Genomic DNA, 15,413 nt, shown 5'->3' on the forward strand with positions numbered 1-15,413 from the left:
GTGGAAATGAGAGGAGACTGAGTGAGTATCAGGAATGGATTCTTACTGCATGATGACAGGTTTTTATTCTCTTAGTAGGTGTTGTCCTTTATTGTGTGTGACTTGTCATAATGTTTCTTCAGAATTGTTTCTTTGTATGGCCCTCCATGGAACATAGGACAAGGCTTCAAATACCCTATGTATTTCTAGGTGCTTGTTGGCTGGACAAGTAAGAGTTTACTTGGCTGTACTTTGAGGGAGAGTGTGTGTGGGACCAAGGCACAGGGCTCAGTGGCTCTCAGCCCCTCCTTCCCATCCCACATACCCTGTCTTGCCCTCCTCTGAGGAACACCATAAGTGAAAGGACAGCCTAGCTAACTGGCTGTGTGGTCCTCCCTTTGCTAGACCTTGATTCCCTCATCCTTTGGACATAGTGTGGGCCTTTCCAGGAGCAGTGAGCATGATGCAAAATGAGGGATGTAGGACCACTGGCACCACGTACATACACAACAACACTTAGCAAGGGACGCTTGCTGAAGGTTTCCAGCACCCACATGTGGGTGGTCAAGGATTTCTTTTTCTTATCATTTTATTCTTTCATGCTGCTGATGAATAACTTCTATCATTTAGAGAAACACTGCAAGAACGTCTGGGACTGATGTACATCCCAAGGACTGTCACTACAGAGAAATTGACATTAGCAAATCTGTGACAATCCAGTTGTTTGTGGACAAACTCTTCCTTATTGCCATCAGTAGATTCATTTACATTTGGGCATGATCTAAGGAGCATGCCCTCTCCCTTTGGGCTCCTTCCCCCAGGGTGCAGTCAGTACTCTGGAGTTCTGTCCTCCAGGCTTCGGCTGTTGGGGACCCCTGCTTGGATGCTAGGATGATGCAGAAGAGAGCCACTCCCCCTACCATAAATGTCTGCCTTTAGAGTGGAAAGCCTGGCCTGGCATGTGTGTTCGGTGAGCACTTCCTCCCGAGATGTCATCAGCTGCTCTCACCCTGCCACCCTAAAGCAGGCACTGTCACATCCTCTAGAGCAACTGCAGGAGCCTCTAAGCACCCCCTTCACTCTGGCTCACCTGCTTTTGCATGATTGCTTTCCAGATGGCAAAGGTATGTGCTTGCCCTGTGTTCCAAGCCCTCTGGGGGCCTTCATTGCTCTTGAGATTGAAACCAGGCTGTTGCCACCCCAGCTTTCTTTTTGTTCTCTGTATTCCAGGCCTTTAAACTTACAGTTGGCTTTGCTAGACTCCACTCCCCTTCCCCTTTTAATGCCTAGTCACTATGCAGATTCCAGCTTGATCCATGCTGTGTTAGGGAGACCTTCCCCAGAACATGTTTCCTGACATCACATTATTTCTCTTCTTATACCAATTACAACTGTAATTTTATAAGCACTTAGATAATTATTGGGGTCTCTGCTTCCCCAATGGACTGTACACTCCATTGGACTGAAGGCCATGTCTGTTTATGCCCTCTGCTTTATCCCCAAATCCTATATTAGTGCCTGGCAACATAATAAACACTCAAAATATTTTCTGAATGAATGGACAAATGCATACTATATCCAGTACAGGTGCTAAGTGCTTCTGGGGATATTAGAAAGTATGGCATGATTTATACCCTTTAAGTGGGTTGTTCCACAGTAGTAGTAACAGCCACCAGAAATATAACAATTAGAAGAAAAGTAAAGGAAATGCTGTGGGAAACAGATTTGAAAAGAGATCCGGGGCCAGATCAGAGTGCCTTGGAGCACTGGGCAGTGGTGTTTAGTCTCAGTGTGATGGGTTAGCAGGGACTACTGATGCTCCTGGAGCAGGGTGGGTGGTCTGGCCATGGTATTTAACACAGATCTGAGATGAAGACACTAAGTTCCAGGGAGCCTCTGCAAGGAACTTGCAAGGTTGGTGTTCTGGTACATGCTGGTATTCTAGCATAGTCACCCCATCACCAAACCTGTCCAAGATGAGTCTATTCCCTCTCTGAGCAGAGAAAACCCTCAGGAAGGGGGTAGACTCTGGTTCTTCAGTTTTATGTTATCGGCTTCCAGGGAGACTCTGTGAGTGGGACGATGTCACACATTACACAAGATGTTTTGCATTAGTGAATACCAGCTTAACTACAATTTACTGAATGTTGTTTTAGAATCAGGAGCCCCTTGATATGTGCTTATCTTCACTGTGGAGTGTCTTATCCAAACTTATAGGCCTGGTCAATGTTCCCTTTGCAAGCTGACCCCAAATCCAAATGCTGATGGTGAAAAATAGCCTCACTGACAGCTTTGCCGCAGAGATCCTGAGGGGGATGCATTAGGGGGCTCTGGCAGAAGTGCCCCTAATGTCCCTGGTGTCACCTTGTCTTCACTTACCATGTCCCTTTCAACTCACTTACATATCCCAAGCATCAGGTGCACAGCTGCTGTGTCAGGGCCCAAAGAATGCCCAATCCCAGTCCGCTCTCCAGGGACTACCCACTTTATTCATTGATAGCTGGGGGAAGACAGCCAACTCTGAGCCACCTGTTACCTGGTGTCTAGATGATACCTTTAGAGCTACCCCATTTCTCTACCCTCTGCTTCCTTTCTGGTTGGCAGTAAATAGAGTTCAAGGCCTCCATTCAAGTCTTCTTCTATCTAATAGTCTAGGCAGGGAATTTAGCTAATCTCTATCTCAGGCAAGGTGATGCTCTTAGACATTGATTTTCAACGTCTAAGTTTTCTTGTCTGTAAAACAGGGGTAGGAAGAGTTGTTTGTACCTCCCTGGAAAGGATCCTGCATATTGTATGGCATACTGTAAATGTACCAGAAATGACAGTCCCTGCTGCTATTATCATCATCATTATTTTCATTTCTATTATATAATATTCTTCTTCTTCCTAACTCTGACAAAGACTTAGGAATAGTTTATTACAGGAGAATAAGGAGTGACAAGGAGGAAAAATGGAGATTTCTCCACAAAATTTATAGTATGTTAAGGGAAGAGGACTCTTTAAAGTTCATATATTTAGGCCCACCCCCCCGAAAAACCCAGCTTTAGTCATTGACATTAAATCTCACTTGGGAATAAACACTGAAGTCTAGCACACTTGAGGCACTAGCTGAGAGAGTCCAAAGCATCCTGTAGATTTGCCACATTGGTAGGTGTGAGTGTTACCATTCTTTTTGCTTCCAACTACATCTAGAGTGTTTCAGTTTTGGGCCATGCATTCTCGTTCCTCTCATCCCAGGGCTGCCAGAAATTGGCTCCAGCTTTGTGAATTGAATGTGAAACCTACATTTAATATCTAGCACATCACTACATTTAGAGGAAGGGTAAATGTTTGGCAAATAAACCTACTTTATAATTCAACACACATTAAGGGCTATTTTCCAATACATATAAGTACTTGATAATTAGCATCAAAACTAGTCATTATTTAATCTACAATCTATTTAGAATGAACGAGAGAGATGTCATTTACTTGCTGAATTGGGAGACATGAAAACCATCCAGCCATTCTCCTCTTGAATTTGATCCAACATGCAGTGCTGAGGAAAGCTCCTGTGTGGGCTCAAGCCTTCTCCCTGGGCTGGGTATACTTTCATATTCAGGAGACACACATTTGCAAAGACTGAGATTGATGCCTGCTTAGAATTCGGGTCTCTCCTCAAAGAGGTCATCTTTGATCACACAATTTGAGTAACTCTCCTTCCTTCTTTCCACACAAGTAACTCTCAAGCCTACCATTTCTTTTTGTTGTTCTTGTTGCACCCATTTCTATTTGGAGTTCTCATTTATTTGTCTATTGTCTCCCCTTCTCACACCAAAAATCATCTTTATGGTCTGTTGGTTCACTGCTGAATGCTTGATACAGTTGATGCTCAATAAATATTTGTTGAATGATCAAATGAATGAAAGATTCATCAATAGTACCTTGTCCTAGTTGTGGCCAAGATGGAGGCATAGGTAGAAACCATTCACTTCCTTGCACCAAAGAGAGGATAACAACCGACCTAAAATCAGTAAACATCCAAAATCACCAGAAAATCAAACTGCATGGAACTCCAACAACTAAGGAATTAAAGAAAAAATCAATCAGAACAACCAGACTGGTAAGGTGGACCATGCTAGCCAACTCAGAAAAACCTTGGCAAGGGGGCTGAGAGGCCAGGATGATTGCTGAGCTCTACAGAGCTTTGAGGGAGGGACTGATTTAATGGAAAAACTAAGACTCAGAGCTGACTGTGGGCCAAGGCTGGGGTTGCTGCAGTGAGAGATACTTCCAGTCTGACATAAGAGTCTGTTGGAAAGTGCACTAGAGACAAGCAGGAAAGCTACATTGTATCCCTCTATGGCACATCCCACACAGGCAGCGCAGCAAAGAGGGTTGCCCTGCCCAGGTGAATACCTAAGGCCCTGCCCCTTAAAACCTATCAGCTGCACCAAGACAAAGAAATATGGCCCAAATGAAAGAACACAACAAAACCACAGAAAGAGAACTAACCAATGAGGAGATTACCAACCTATCTAATGGAGAATTTAAAACCCTGATAATCAAAATACTCACAGAACTGATTGAGCTTGGTCAGAATATGAAAGAACAAATGAAAGATACCCAAAATGAAATAAAGCAAAATATTCAGGGAACCAACAGTGACAAGAGGGAAGGTATCTTGCCTGAAGCATTCAAAGCAACAATTTGGAACAGAAGGAAGAAATAAACATCCTACTGGATCAGAACAAAGAAACAAGAATCCCAAAAAATGAAGAGAGGCTGAGGATTCTCTGAGACAACCTGAAACATTCCAATATCTGAATTATAGGGGTGCCAGAAGGAGAGGAATAGCAGCAAGAAACTGAAAACTTATTTGAACAAATAAGGAAGGAAAACTTCCCCAACCTGGTGAAGGAAATAGACTTCTAGGAAGTCCAGGAAGACCAGAGAGTCCCAAAGAAGTTGGACCCGAAGAGGAACACACCAAGGCACATCATCATTAAGTTACCCAAGATCAAAGACAAAGAAAAGATCCTAAAAGCAGCAAGAGAAAAGGAGATAGTTACCTACAAAGGAGTTCCCATAAGGCTATCTGCTGATTTCTCAAAAGAGACCTTACAGTCAAGAAGGGGCTGGAGATCCTTGAGACTTCCGGCAAGATGGAGGAATAGGTGGACACACCGTTCTTCCTCGTACAACCAAGATTAGAAAACCAATAATTTACAACAGTAATTTACTATCAGAATAACACCCAGATCCGGCAGAGGATTTATCTGAATGGAAGCCGGACAGCCAAGAAGTTGAAGTAGACGTGTTCATCCGGACTGGTAGGAGAAGACAAGCCGGGTGGGCGCGGGGCTGGCTCGGGTCGGCGGAGCGCGGAGGTCGGGGGAAGGTTTGGCGCGAAATTGGCGCAAAAGCCATCTGGGGGCGCAAGAAGGCAGCGGTGATCCCTGAGTACACAAGCTGCGGCTGGCAGACCCAGAGGGGCAGCAATTGTGGACCAGGGCAGAACTCGAGGCCCAGAAGCCCAGACAAGGGTCTGAGTCCAGGGGAACGGAACTACCACCATTGTTTTCTCCCGTCCCGCTCCCGCCCCCGCCCCCACATATAACGTCACAATCTAGGACTGGAGTGCCCAGCCCTGGTGAGCACCTAAGGCTCCGCCCCCCACCGTAACAAGGCAACCAGACCGGAAAAAAAAAGGAGAGACAGGGGAAAAAAAAATATGTTTTCAACAGAGCAGATCAGTCCCCCAGGACTCATCCTTTTGAGCGACCAAGAATTAGCCAATCTATCAGATGCGCAGTTCAAAACACTGGTGATCAGAAAGCTCACGGAACTGGTTGATTTTGGACGAAATTTAGATGAAAGGATGCAGATTACCATAAAACAGATGCAGGAAGACATATGGAGGAGAGCCAATAGTGAAAGGAAGGAATATGAGTCTCAAAACAATACAGTGGACCAGAAGGAAGATAGAATCAACCAAGCAGGAAAGCATGATGAAATAAGAATTCAAAAAATTGAGGAAAAGATCAAGAGCATCCAAGACACCTTTAAATGTTCCAATATCCGAATTATAGGGGTACCAGAATCGGAAGGGGAAAAACAACAGATTGAGCACGTATTTGAACTAATAAAGGAGAACTTCCCCAATCTGGCAAAGGGAACAGTCTTCCAAGAAATCCAAGAAGCTCAGAGAGCCCCAAAGAAGTTGGACCCAAGAAGAAACACACCAAGGCACATCATAATTACATTAGCCAAGGTAAAAACGAAGGAGAGAATCCTAGAAGCAGCAAGAGGTAAGGGGACAGTAACCTACAAAGGAGTTCCCATCAGACTGTCAGCTGATTTCTCCAAAGAGACCTTACAGGCAAGAAGGGGCTGGAAAGAAATATTCCAAGTCATGAAAGACAAGGACCTACATCCCAGATTGCTCTATCCAGCAAAACTCTCATTTAGAATGGAAGGGCAGATAAAGTGCTTCTCAGATAAGGTCAAGTTAAAGGAGTTCATCATTACCAAGCCCTTATTTTATGAAATGCTAAAGGGACTTATCTAAGAAAAGAAGATAAAGAAAAGACATGTATAGTAAAAGGACAGCAAACTCACAAATATTAACAACCACACCTAAAGCAAAACCAAAAGAAACTAAGTAAACAATTAGAACAGGAATAGAACCACAGAAATGGAGGGCACATGGAGGGTTAGCAGCAGGGGGGTGGGAGGAGGAGAGAGGGGGAAAAGGTATAGAGAATAAGTAGCATAGAATGTAGGTTGAAAATAGATAGGGGGAGGGCAAGAATAGTACGGGAAATGTAGAAACTAAAGAACTCATAAGTATGACACATGGACATGAACTAAAGGGGGAAATGTGGGTGGGAGGGGAGGTACAGGGTGGAGGGGAGAGAAGGGGGGAAATGGGACAACTGTAATAGCATAATCAATAAAATATATTAAAAAAAAAAAGAAGGGGCTGGAAAGAAGTATTCCAAGTCATGAAAGGCAAGGACCTACATTCAGGATTACTCTATCCAGCAAAGCTTTCATTTAGAATGGAAGGGCAGATAAAGTGCTTCCCAGACAAGGTCAAGTTAAAGGAGTTCATCATCACCAAGCCCTTATTATATGAAAGGTTAAAGGGACTTATCTAAGAAAAAGAAGATCAAAAATATGAATACTAAAATGACAACAAACTCACAACCATCAACAAATGAACCTAAAAGAAAAGAAAACAAAAACTAAGCCAACAGCCAGAACAGGAACAGAATCAGAGAAATGGACATCACACAGAGGGCATTCAGTGGGGAGGGGGAAGGGTGGAATAGAGGGGGGAAGGTACAGGGAAGAAGAAGCATAATTAGTTTGCATAAAATAGATGGGGAAAGATAAAAATGGCATAGGAAACAGAGAACTCAAAAAAGTTATATGTACAACCCATGGACATGAACTAAGGTGGGGGGAATGCTGGAGGGTTGGGGGACAGGGTCGAGGGGGCTAACGGGGGGAAATTGGGAAAACTGTAATAGCATAATCAATAAAAATACTTTTAAAATAAATAAAAACAAAACCAAACAAACAAACAAACAAACAAAAAGAGTACCTTGTCCTGATAATCTGAGGAAGGGTGGAGAGACTTAGGTAGAGACTCACTAGGATAGTCTTTGGGCAGCTGAACTGCCCTGGGGTGGGGTTTGGGGGCTCACCACAGAATGGCATGCGATGAGTGAAATCCCCGATGACAGTATGGAGGACTCCCTCTTTATGTGCCTTTGCCCAGCAGCTTTTGAGGAAGGGGTGCTCTATCTCTCTCTACAGATGAGACACTGGGCTCAGGGGAGTTAAGTCACAAGTCCAGGGCCACCAGCTAATAAGTGCCGAATGAGGGCCCAAGGCTCCAGCTCCAAAGCTGGAGTTCCAGACTGGTTTGCAGCACTGTGAGGCTGCTGCCCAGTGACACCCACTATAGGGATGGGGATAAAAGTCAGGCATTCTTCTTGGGGCCTTGTTTATTCATTTACTGCTGCACAAAGTAAATAACAGCCACCATTTTGGGAGCATTTTGTATGTGCCAATTGCTGTGCTAAGTGCTTTCATCCTCTGATTTGCTTGAACCCAAGGGACTGATTGTCTCAGGTAGGACTCAGGTGGATGGAACTGGTGCCTGAAAGATGAGGACAAGATGGGTTACTCATTCAAAGATACAGAATGAGAATGGTAAGTTGTGTGAGTGCTTGCAGCAGGCAGTGCGCAGAGAGCATGTTAGCCATCTGTAACACGAGGTGACCCCCATGTAGCAAGTGCCAGCCACAGGGGAGAGCAGTTATTTGGGTGGAAATAAAAGAAGGAAACTGCAAAGGTAATTTTTTTTGATGGGTTATATGATACATTACAAAGACAGGTCAGGGATGTGTGAGATGCTTTTCAAATACAAATTGCAAATTGATCACAGAGGTGGTGTGGGACTCTTACCATCTAAACATCTGTTAGTCATCTGTTTTACTAAAAGCTGATCATCTGATAAATTTTTGACTGGCATCAGAGGTGATTTAATCTCTCAGAAGAGAGAGGAAATAGGAGGCAGGACTGCTCTTACTGGACTTCGCATTAACCAAAGTGAATAATGAGTTGATGTGGAACGGACAGGAACTTTGGGTGAAATGACCATGTTATGTGGTGTTCACTTTCCTGAGCACAGAAGGCTGAGCGCTGACACATACATTGGACATTAAGGAAAATGATTTTAATCCAACTTTGTGCATTACAGGTAGGACCAATTGACAGAGGTCAGGAAGTTCATAAAATTACAATGAAGACATAAAAATCTGAATTGTTCCCATAAAGAAGAAAAGGGAGAGGACCTTTAGACATCCTTTGCAGGGTAAAACGCCTGCATTTATTAAACTCAGATTTGAAAAAGAACACGCACAAACTACGGAATATGGGTATATTGTAAGATAAGTGAGAAAGTACAAGGACATGTACTGGGTTGAATGGTGGCCTCCAGTACATCATGCAAATGTGACCTATTTTGGAAATAGGATCCTTGCATATGTAATTAAGTTAATTATTTTAAAAAGAGATCGTCTTGAATTTAGGGTGGACCCTAAATCCAGTGACTGGTGTCTTCAAAGAAAAAGGAAGGGGGGATTTGACATAGGCACACAGAGGGGACAGGCCATGTGAAGATGGAGGCAGGAGTTAGAGTGATGTATCTGCAAGGCAGGAAACATCACGGATTGCTGGAGACCACCAGAAGCCAGGAGAGGCACGAGGGGCATATCCTTCCTCAGAGCCTCCAGAAGGAACCAGTCCTGCCAACCCTGTGATTTTGGACCTCTGAAATACATTTCTGTTTTAAGCCACTTAGTTTGTAGTGTTTTATTATAGTGGCCACAGGAAGCTAATACAGTATATTAAACCCCTAAGATTAAAGGAAGAGGTGGAAGGTAAAGCTCAGATTAATCTAAGACTCTTGGAAAATCCTAAGTGAACCAAAAGAGGCTTTTAAATATATTTGGAAGCAAAACACAAACAAGGAAAAAGGTAAGCCTGCTACTAAGGCAGATGCTGTCTTTTTACAGCAAATCTGCACAGCCACAACAGGAAAAATCAGGTTGGATGCTGGTCCACATCCCAGTGTAATGTTTACCTCCTCCTCAGTAAATGGTGGAAAGGGCCGGGTCCTGGGTACGTGGGGTGCATGACCCTTCAGGCTACTTCACTTCTAGTTTCTGGCAATGAGCTGGGAAAACCATTTTCAACTTACAGTAGTCTTTTTAAAACCCAAATATTTAGATGAATGCCCCACTTAATAATGTCACCATTGCTCTGTTTTTTTTCAGTTCCTTAGGTGATGGTAACAATGGGCAGCAATTCAAGATATTCTCTTCTATTTGCTTGGTAAACAAGCTTCTGAAATCAATGCACTGTGATTGTTTTACAAACCAGAAGAAGTGTTATTTGAAATCTTTGATCAAATGGGAGTGTATAACACAGTCCCTGTTTTAACTAGATCATGTCTTTTAGTGATTCCCCTTCTCTGGTTCACGTGCTCTAGGAGAATTGAAGGCCCCTTTTCTTGAAGAGGCTGAGTTCAGAGCAAGGTTTGGTAATGCAGGGAAGTGACTCTCAGACCACCACAGTTCTTTTTGCATTTCTGAATATGCTCACACTTCCCCAGGTGACAGTCAGGTTTCCAGGACCACCTGGATGCACAGACACCCCTTTACTGCCCCTAAAGAAGCCACGCTCAAGAAGAAAGTATTGTCTGACTGGAAACTTGACTTCTAAACATGCTGAGACAGTAGCTAGTAAATTGGAATTTTTGTTTCTAGTTATGGAAGGTTTTTATATCACACTGACATAATTGAGGCCATTGATGGAGGAGGCAAGAAACAGGTTTTTTCAGTGTCATTATTGTATTTGCATCTTTGTGGATTAATTTAAGGGACTTTTGTAGCAGGGAGTGAGTCAGACTAATTATTGTCAAGCTTGGACAGGAACAATAAAGGGCTCCATTTTCCAAGATCGTAAAGATAAATTCTTTCTTAAAATTACTTTGTGGTAATAGGTTGAATTGGTAATTTTCACTCTCCTAGCCTGTGATGTGTTTATGATTGTTCACAAGAGTTAGAGCATTTACCCCTGAGATGAGAGTCAGAATCCCAGTTGGCTATTGAATCTGAGTAAGTGACCTGAAAAAAAAGGGTGGCCAGAGGTAAAACCGTGAGATAAGATGCCACATCTGCCTGCTGGGACAGGGGCCAGCCTGTGGGCTCTCCTTGGCCCTGTCCAAACGAACGTCTTGGGGGCAACCAGCTGGCAAACAGAGGGCAGACAGTGGGGAGGAGAGTATGGGGCACAGTATATTGAGTTTGTCAGTGTACCTGGTTACATGAACATGTCTAACATCATTTCTCACTGCCTTACCATGAGACTTGAGGACTGGAGTGACCCAGTCTGTCCTCATCCCCTCACCTGTGTAGGATGGAGCAATACCAAGGAGGGATTGCTGTGACTTGGAATCCCACAGGGAACTCTGGTGAAGGTGTGGGACTCCAGGCCTATACAGAATACCTGTGTTGATGGCTTTGTGAATGCTTTTTGTCATTGGTCCTTTTCTACCCATTTTTTTAAACCTTCTAAATAGCCATTTATGGTGGTCACTATTATCCCATTTTGCAAAACAGGAAAACACAGGTTGGAGGTTTTGTAATTTACTAGCAGGGGGCTTCTGGGAAAGCACCTAACCTTCTTCACTCAGTTTCCACTTGTGCAGCATGCAGGGTAACTGTGTGGGAAGGCACCTGTGTGGGAGGGCTGGAAGAGGGTGGTTGGAGCTGAGCTAAGCACAGTGCCTATGCCCCAGGAAGGGCTTAGTTTTCTCCTCCTCCTCTTCTTCCAAATTGTTAACCTGTTTATCCTCTTGTTATTCTTACCCTCATCATACTGACTCTAGACAATTATTTCCCCTCTGAGAAATATTGCTTCATGTGTCATCATTTTGAAATAGGAGCCTCAAAGTTAAAAAGTAAAAAGTGGACAGTCACAGATCATCCTCCCTGTTTTACCCTGCTTCCACCAGTATGCGAGAATACTGTTTATTCTCCCTCGGTGTCTTTGACCTTAATTCTTAACAATTTTTTTTTGTTTTAACTTGATGCCATTTTGAAGATTTTATTTATTTAGTCTTAGAGAGAGGGAGAGAAATGTAAATGTGTGAGAGATACATTGATTGGTTGCCTCTTGCCTGCTTCCAACTGAAGACCTGGCCTGCAACCCAGGTATGTGCCCTGATCAGGAATCAGACCAGTGACCTTTCACTTTGCAGGCTGGCACTCAATCCACTGAGCCACACTAGCCAGGGCAGGTCCTTAATTCTTACCTATGGACAGAGAGCAAGGAGTTATCACTGGGCTGCCAAGGGTGAGGAAGAGAGATTTGCTTTTGGGATAGCAGGGCAGAAGAGTAGACAGTTGTCTGTAATCTGGAGAACAACCTTTGCTTTAATCATCCATCCATCCATCCATCCATCCATCCAGTTTTGGACATATAGTAGACGACCAAAATGAGGTGGTTTCTTCCTTCCTGGAGCTCACACTGTGCTGAACCAAAGAAGCAGAGAGATTTAGTTACACAACTCCAATTTACTTACCTATTTTCTTTTTTAAAAGGAAACTTGTAAGTCTGAGGTGGAGAGAATATGAACGAGGCTATGTTAGCTGAGGTAACTGCACTGATGAAAAAACATGTTTTTCCTGTTTTTAATGCTGAGTTCTGACTCAGGAGGGGGAAAAGTGGAAAATAACACCAAGAGAGTCTCTCTTTTCTTTTTCAAGAACTATGGGTTATGTGAGATAAAACTAGAAATAAATAATGTGCCTTCCAAGTAAGGAGATACCAGCAGGAGCTCCTGGTGGGTTGGAGGGGTCAGGCAGGATGGGGGAACCCCTAACACATGGAATTTCCAGGAGCTGTAGCTTTCTGCACACTTTTCTGCAAGATGGGCCTCATGCTGATAACTGCCAGTGATGCTGGATGCCTTCCAGGTTCTATGTCACTTGGTTTGTAACATCCTCTCTCTCTCTCTCTCTTTTTTTTCAGACCCAGCAATTGTCAATGGGGTTTACTGGTCTGAATCTCTAAACAAAGTATTTGTGGATAACTTTGACCGTGACCCCTCTCTCATATGGCAATACTTTGGAAGTGCCAAGGGCTTTTTTAGGCAGTATCCAGGTGAGTATCCTGCTAGGAGGATTACCGTTCAGATTAAGGAATAGGTAATATCTTCCTTTGGATTTGGGGTTAAAATTTCTCTCCCTTACCTTAGGAGAAAATGAAGGTTTCTGAAAGGCAAAACAAATGAGCAGAACAAACAAAACAGAAAACCACTCATAGATACAGAGAACAAACTAGTGGTTGTCATAGGGGAGAGAGGTGGGGGCATGGAAAAAATAGGTGAAGGGGATTAAGAGGTACATAATTCCAGTTATAAAATAAATAAGTCATGGGAATGTCATGTACAGCACAGGGAATGTAGTAGTAGTGCAATAACTGTTTGGTGGCAGATGTTCACTACCTAACGTGGTGATCATTTGCAAGGTATTTAAATGTCAACTCACTGTGTTATACACCTGAAACTAATATAATATTGTGTGTCAACTATACTTCAATTAGAAAACTATTAACTCTATTGTCAGTGCAGGACTGGAATGGCAGTACTGCACCTGCACACCCACATGCACACCTGCACCAGACATTTGGACCATCATCTTTCTCAGTACAGTAGTTCATAGAGCTGCTAAAAGGGGGACTCCAGGTATGAAACATACCACTTAAACTTTCTAGACAAGGACTTGCTTTTATTATTATCATTACTATTCCCACTATTACTACCATTACTATTTTTATAATCACAGAAGGGAACTAGTCATAATTGGGCCGAGTTAAGTTCTGGCTGAAAGGTATAGGAAGTGGAAAATTTGAAGTTGAGTTTCCCCACTCCAGAGCTGACTGCCCTTGGAAGAAGAGGTTGAAATGGCCAAAGCCCCACTCATGTCAGTAACCCATCCTTAAAGGACACCAACAGCACCTTCAAAGGAGTGCATCTGTCAGAGTTTGGCCATCTTGCCTGTGGAACAGGTGTTCATTCTGGGGCCTTCCCAGGCCTCTACTTTGCAATAGGAATTTAATTCTGGCTTGGTTTGAATTTTAATTAAAAAGGGAAGTTTTAATTTTGCTTACAGGTTGTGAAAACAGGACTCGAGGCTGCAATTGTGCCAACAACACAGCTGTACAAATTAACAAGCTCAACCTAAAAGAAGGAAAAAAACACCCTGCATAATCTTGGAGCAATTAAGTGGAGTCTTTTATGTTTTCATTAAGTAAGACTAGGCACCTGATGTCTTCCCACTCTGAGGCACAGAGACTGCCAGCCTCTGCCTTGAGGAGTTGTTTGCCTTGCATGCAACATCTGTCCCCTGAGACTTGACTGAGAATGTCTGCTTTGCCAGATTATTCAACATTTCTCAAGAACAGTGTTCAGCAGGGCATGCATGTTCCTCCTGGAGCTCACAGAAATTTAAACAATAAGTATCTTATTAAAGGTAATGTTATAATAAACAGTAGTCTATTAAAGTTCTAGTATCACCAAATTGCAGTCTGCCTTGATACACTCAGTAGAGAGTAAATTTAACACAGATGTTGCTGAAATTAGAGTATTGTGGGTGGCTAATCCTTGAGGAAGCCCCAAGGATACGAAGCCCCAAGATAAAAAGAAACCATAGATCATCTGTTGTCTCTACCAGTAGGAAGTCCTCAAACTATGGTCATGAGGAAATTTGAAAATAAAGGTGTATTAAACATCTTGGGCTGTCATAACAAAATATCACAGACTGAGTGGTTTAAACAACAGGCATTTATTCCTCACAGCTCTGAGTCTGGGGAGGTCAAGAATGGGCCTCTTTCTGGCTTGTAGATGGCCACCTTCTCCCTGAATTCTCACATGGTAGAGAGAAGAAGCCCTGGTGTTTCATACTCTTCCTAAAAGGGCACTAATCCCATCATGGGGGCTCCACCCTCAAGTTCTCATTTAAACTTAATTAACTTCCAAAGGCTCCACCTCTTGATACCATCACATAGGGGGTTAGGGCTTCAACATATGAATTGGGAAGGGGTGACCCATTAAGTCTATAATAAAAGGGAATCCTAATAGAGGGATTATATAATAGGGTAGATTAATTACGTACAAGATTTTTATCAGTCAGAACATTTCACTCAGAAATGCTTACAGTTCTTTTAAGACATTTGTAGTGGAGTTTTGACTTTGTAAAATTTCTGTATCTTTTCTGTGTTAAGATAGACACAGGTCACAGTCCTCCAAAAGATCTCACTGCCCTGATAAATGCCATGGGGTCACTCAGTGCTCAGTTCTGAGCACATCTGCACATCTCTGGTCTCTTGGATATAACATGATTATTGGAAAGTTGATCCATGGACATTTTTTGCTAGGATGTTTTTCTTTTCAGAATGCATCTTTTCATGTTTAGAGTAGTATAACAGTATAAATCAGTGATAAGCATGCATATTCTTAAGCAGAAGGGACATTTCTTTATTCTTACTAAAGTATCTTTTAAGTTGAATTGTTCTAAGCTCCGTGTGAGGCCCTGAGGATAAAATGGTAAACTAGACAGAAAAGATCTCTGCTCTTGTTTGAGGCAAGCTCCTTCTTGTTGAGGCATGTGCTCATTGGGGATTTTGATTACAAGTGACAGAAACCCAGTTACATGTAGCTGTAGCAAGAGACACATTTACTGGCTCATAACTCAAAACCCAGGGGTTGTGGTGTTTTGAGGCACAACTGGATTCCAGTAGTCAGCAATGTCATTTGGATTTTGAATATTTTCTTTCATTCCTCATCTCTACCTTCCTCTATTTTGACCTTG

General features: G+C 43.0%; 1 protein-coding gene across 1 annotated transcript in view; it reads left to right on the top strand.

Moving 5' to 3' along the window:
- The window catches only part of CACNA2D3 (calcium voltage-gated channel auxiliary subunit alpha2delta 3), an 867,352-nt gene that overhangs the window by 368,769 nt on the left and 483,170 nt on the right, over positions 1–15,413 (top strand). Inside the window, 1 exon segment of the mRNA XM_028518873.2 lies at positions 12,574–12,705. Coding sequence (XP_028374674.1) covers positions 12,574–12,705 — 132 coding nt within the window.

The sequence above is a fragment of the Phyllostomus discolor genome, chromosome 7 (genome assembly GCF_004126475.2).
Source record: "Phyllostomus discolor isolate MPI-MPIP mPhyDis1 chromosome 7, mPhyDis1.pri.v3, whole genome shotgun sequence".
Lineage (NCBI taxonomy): Eukaryota > Metazoa > Chordata > Mammalia > Chiroptera > Phyllostomidae > Phyllostomus > Phyllostomus discolor.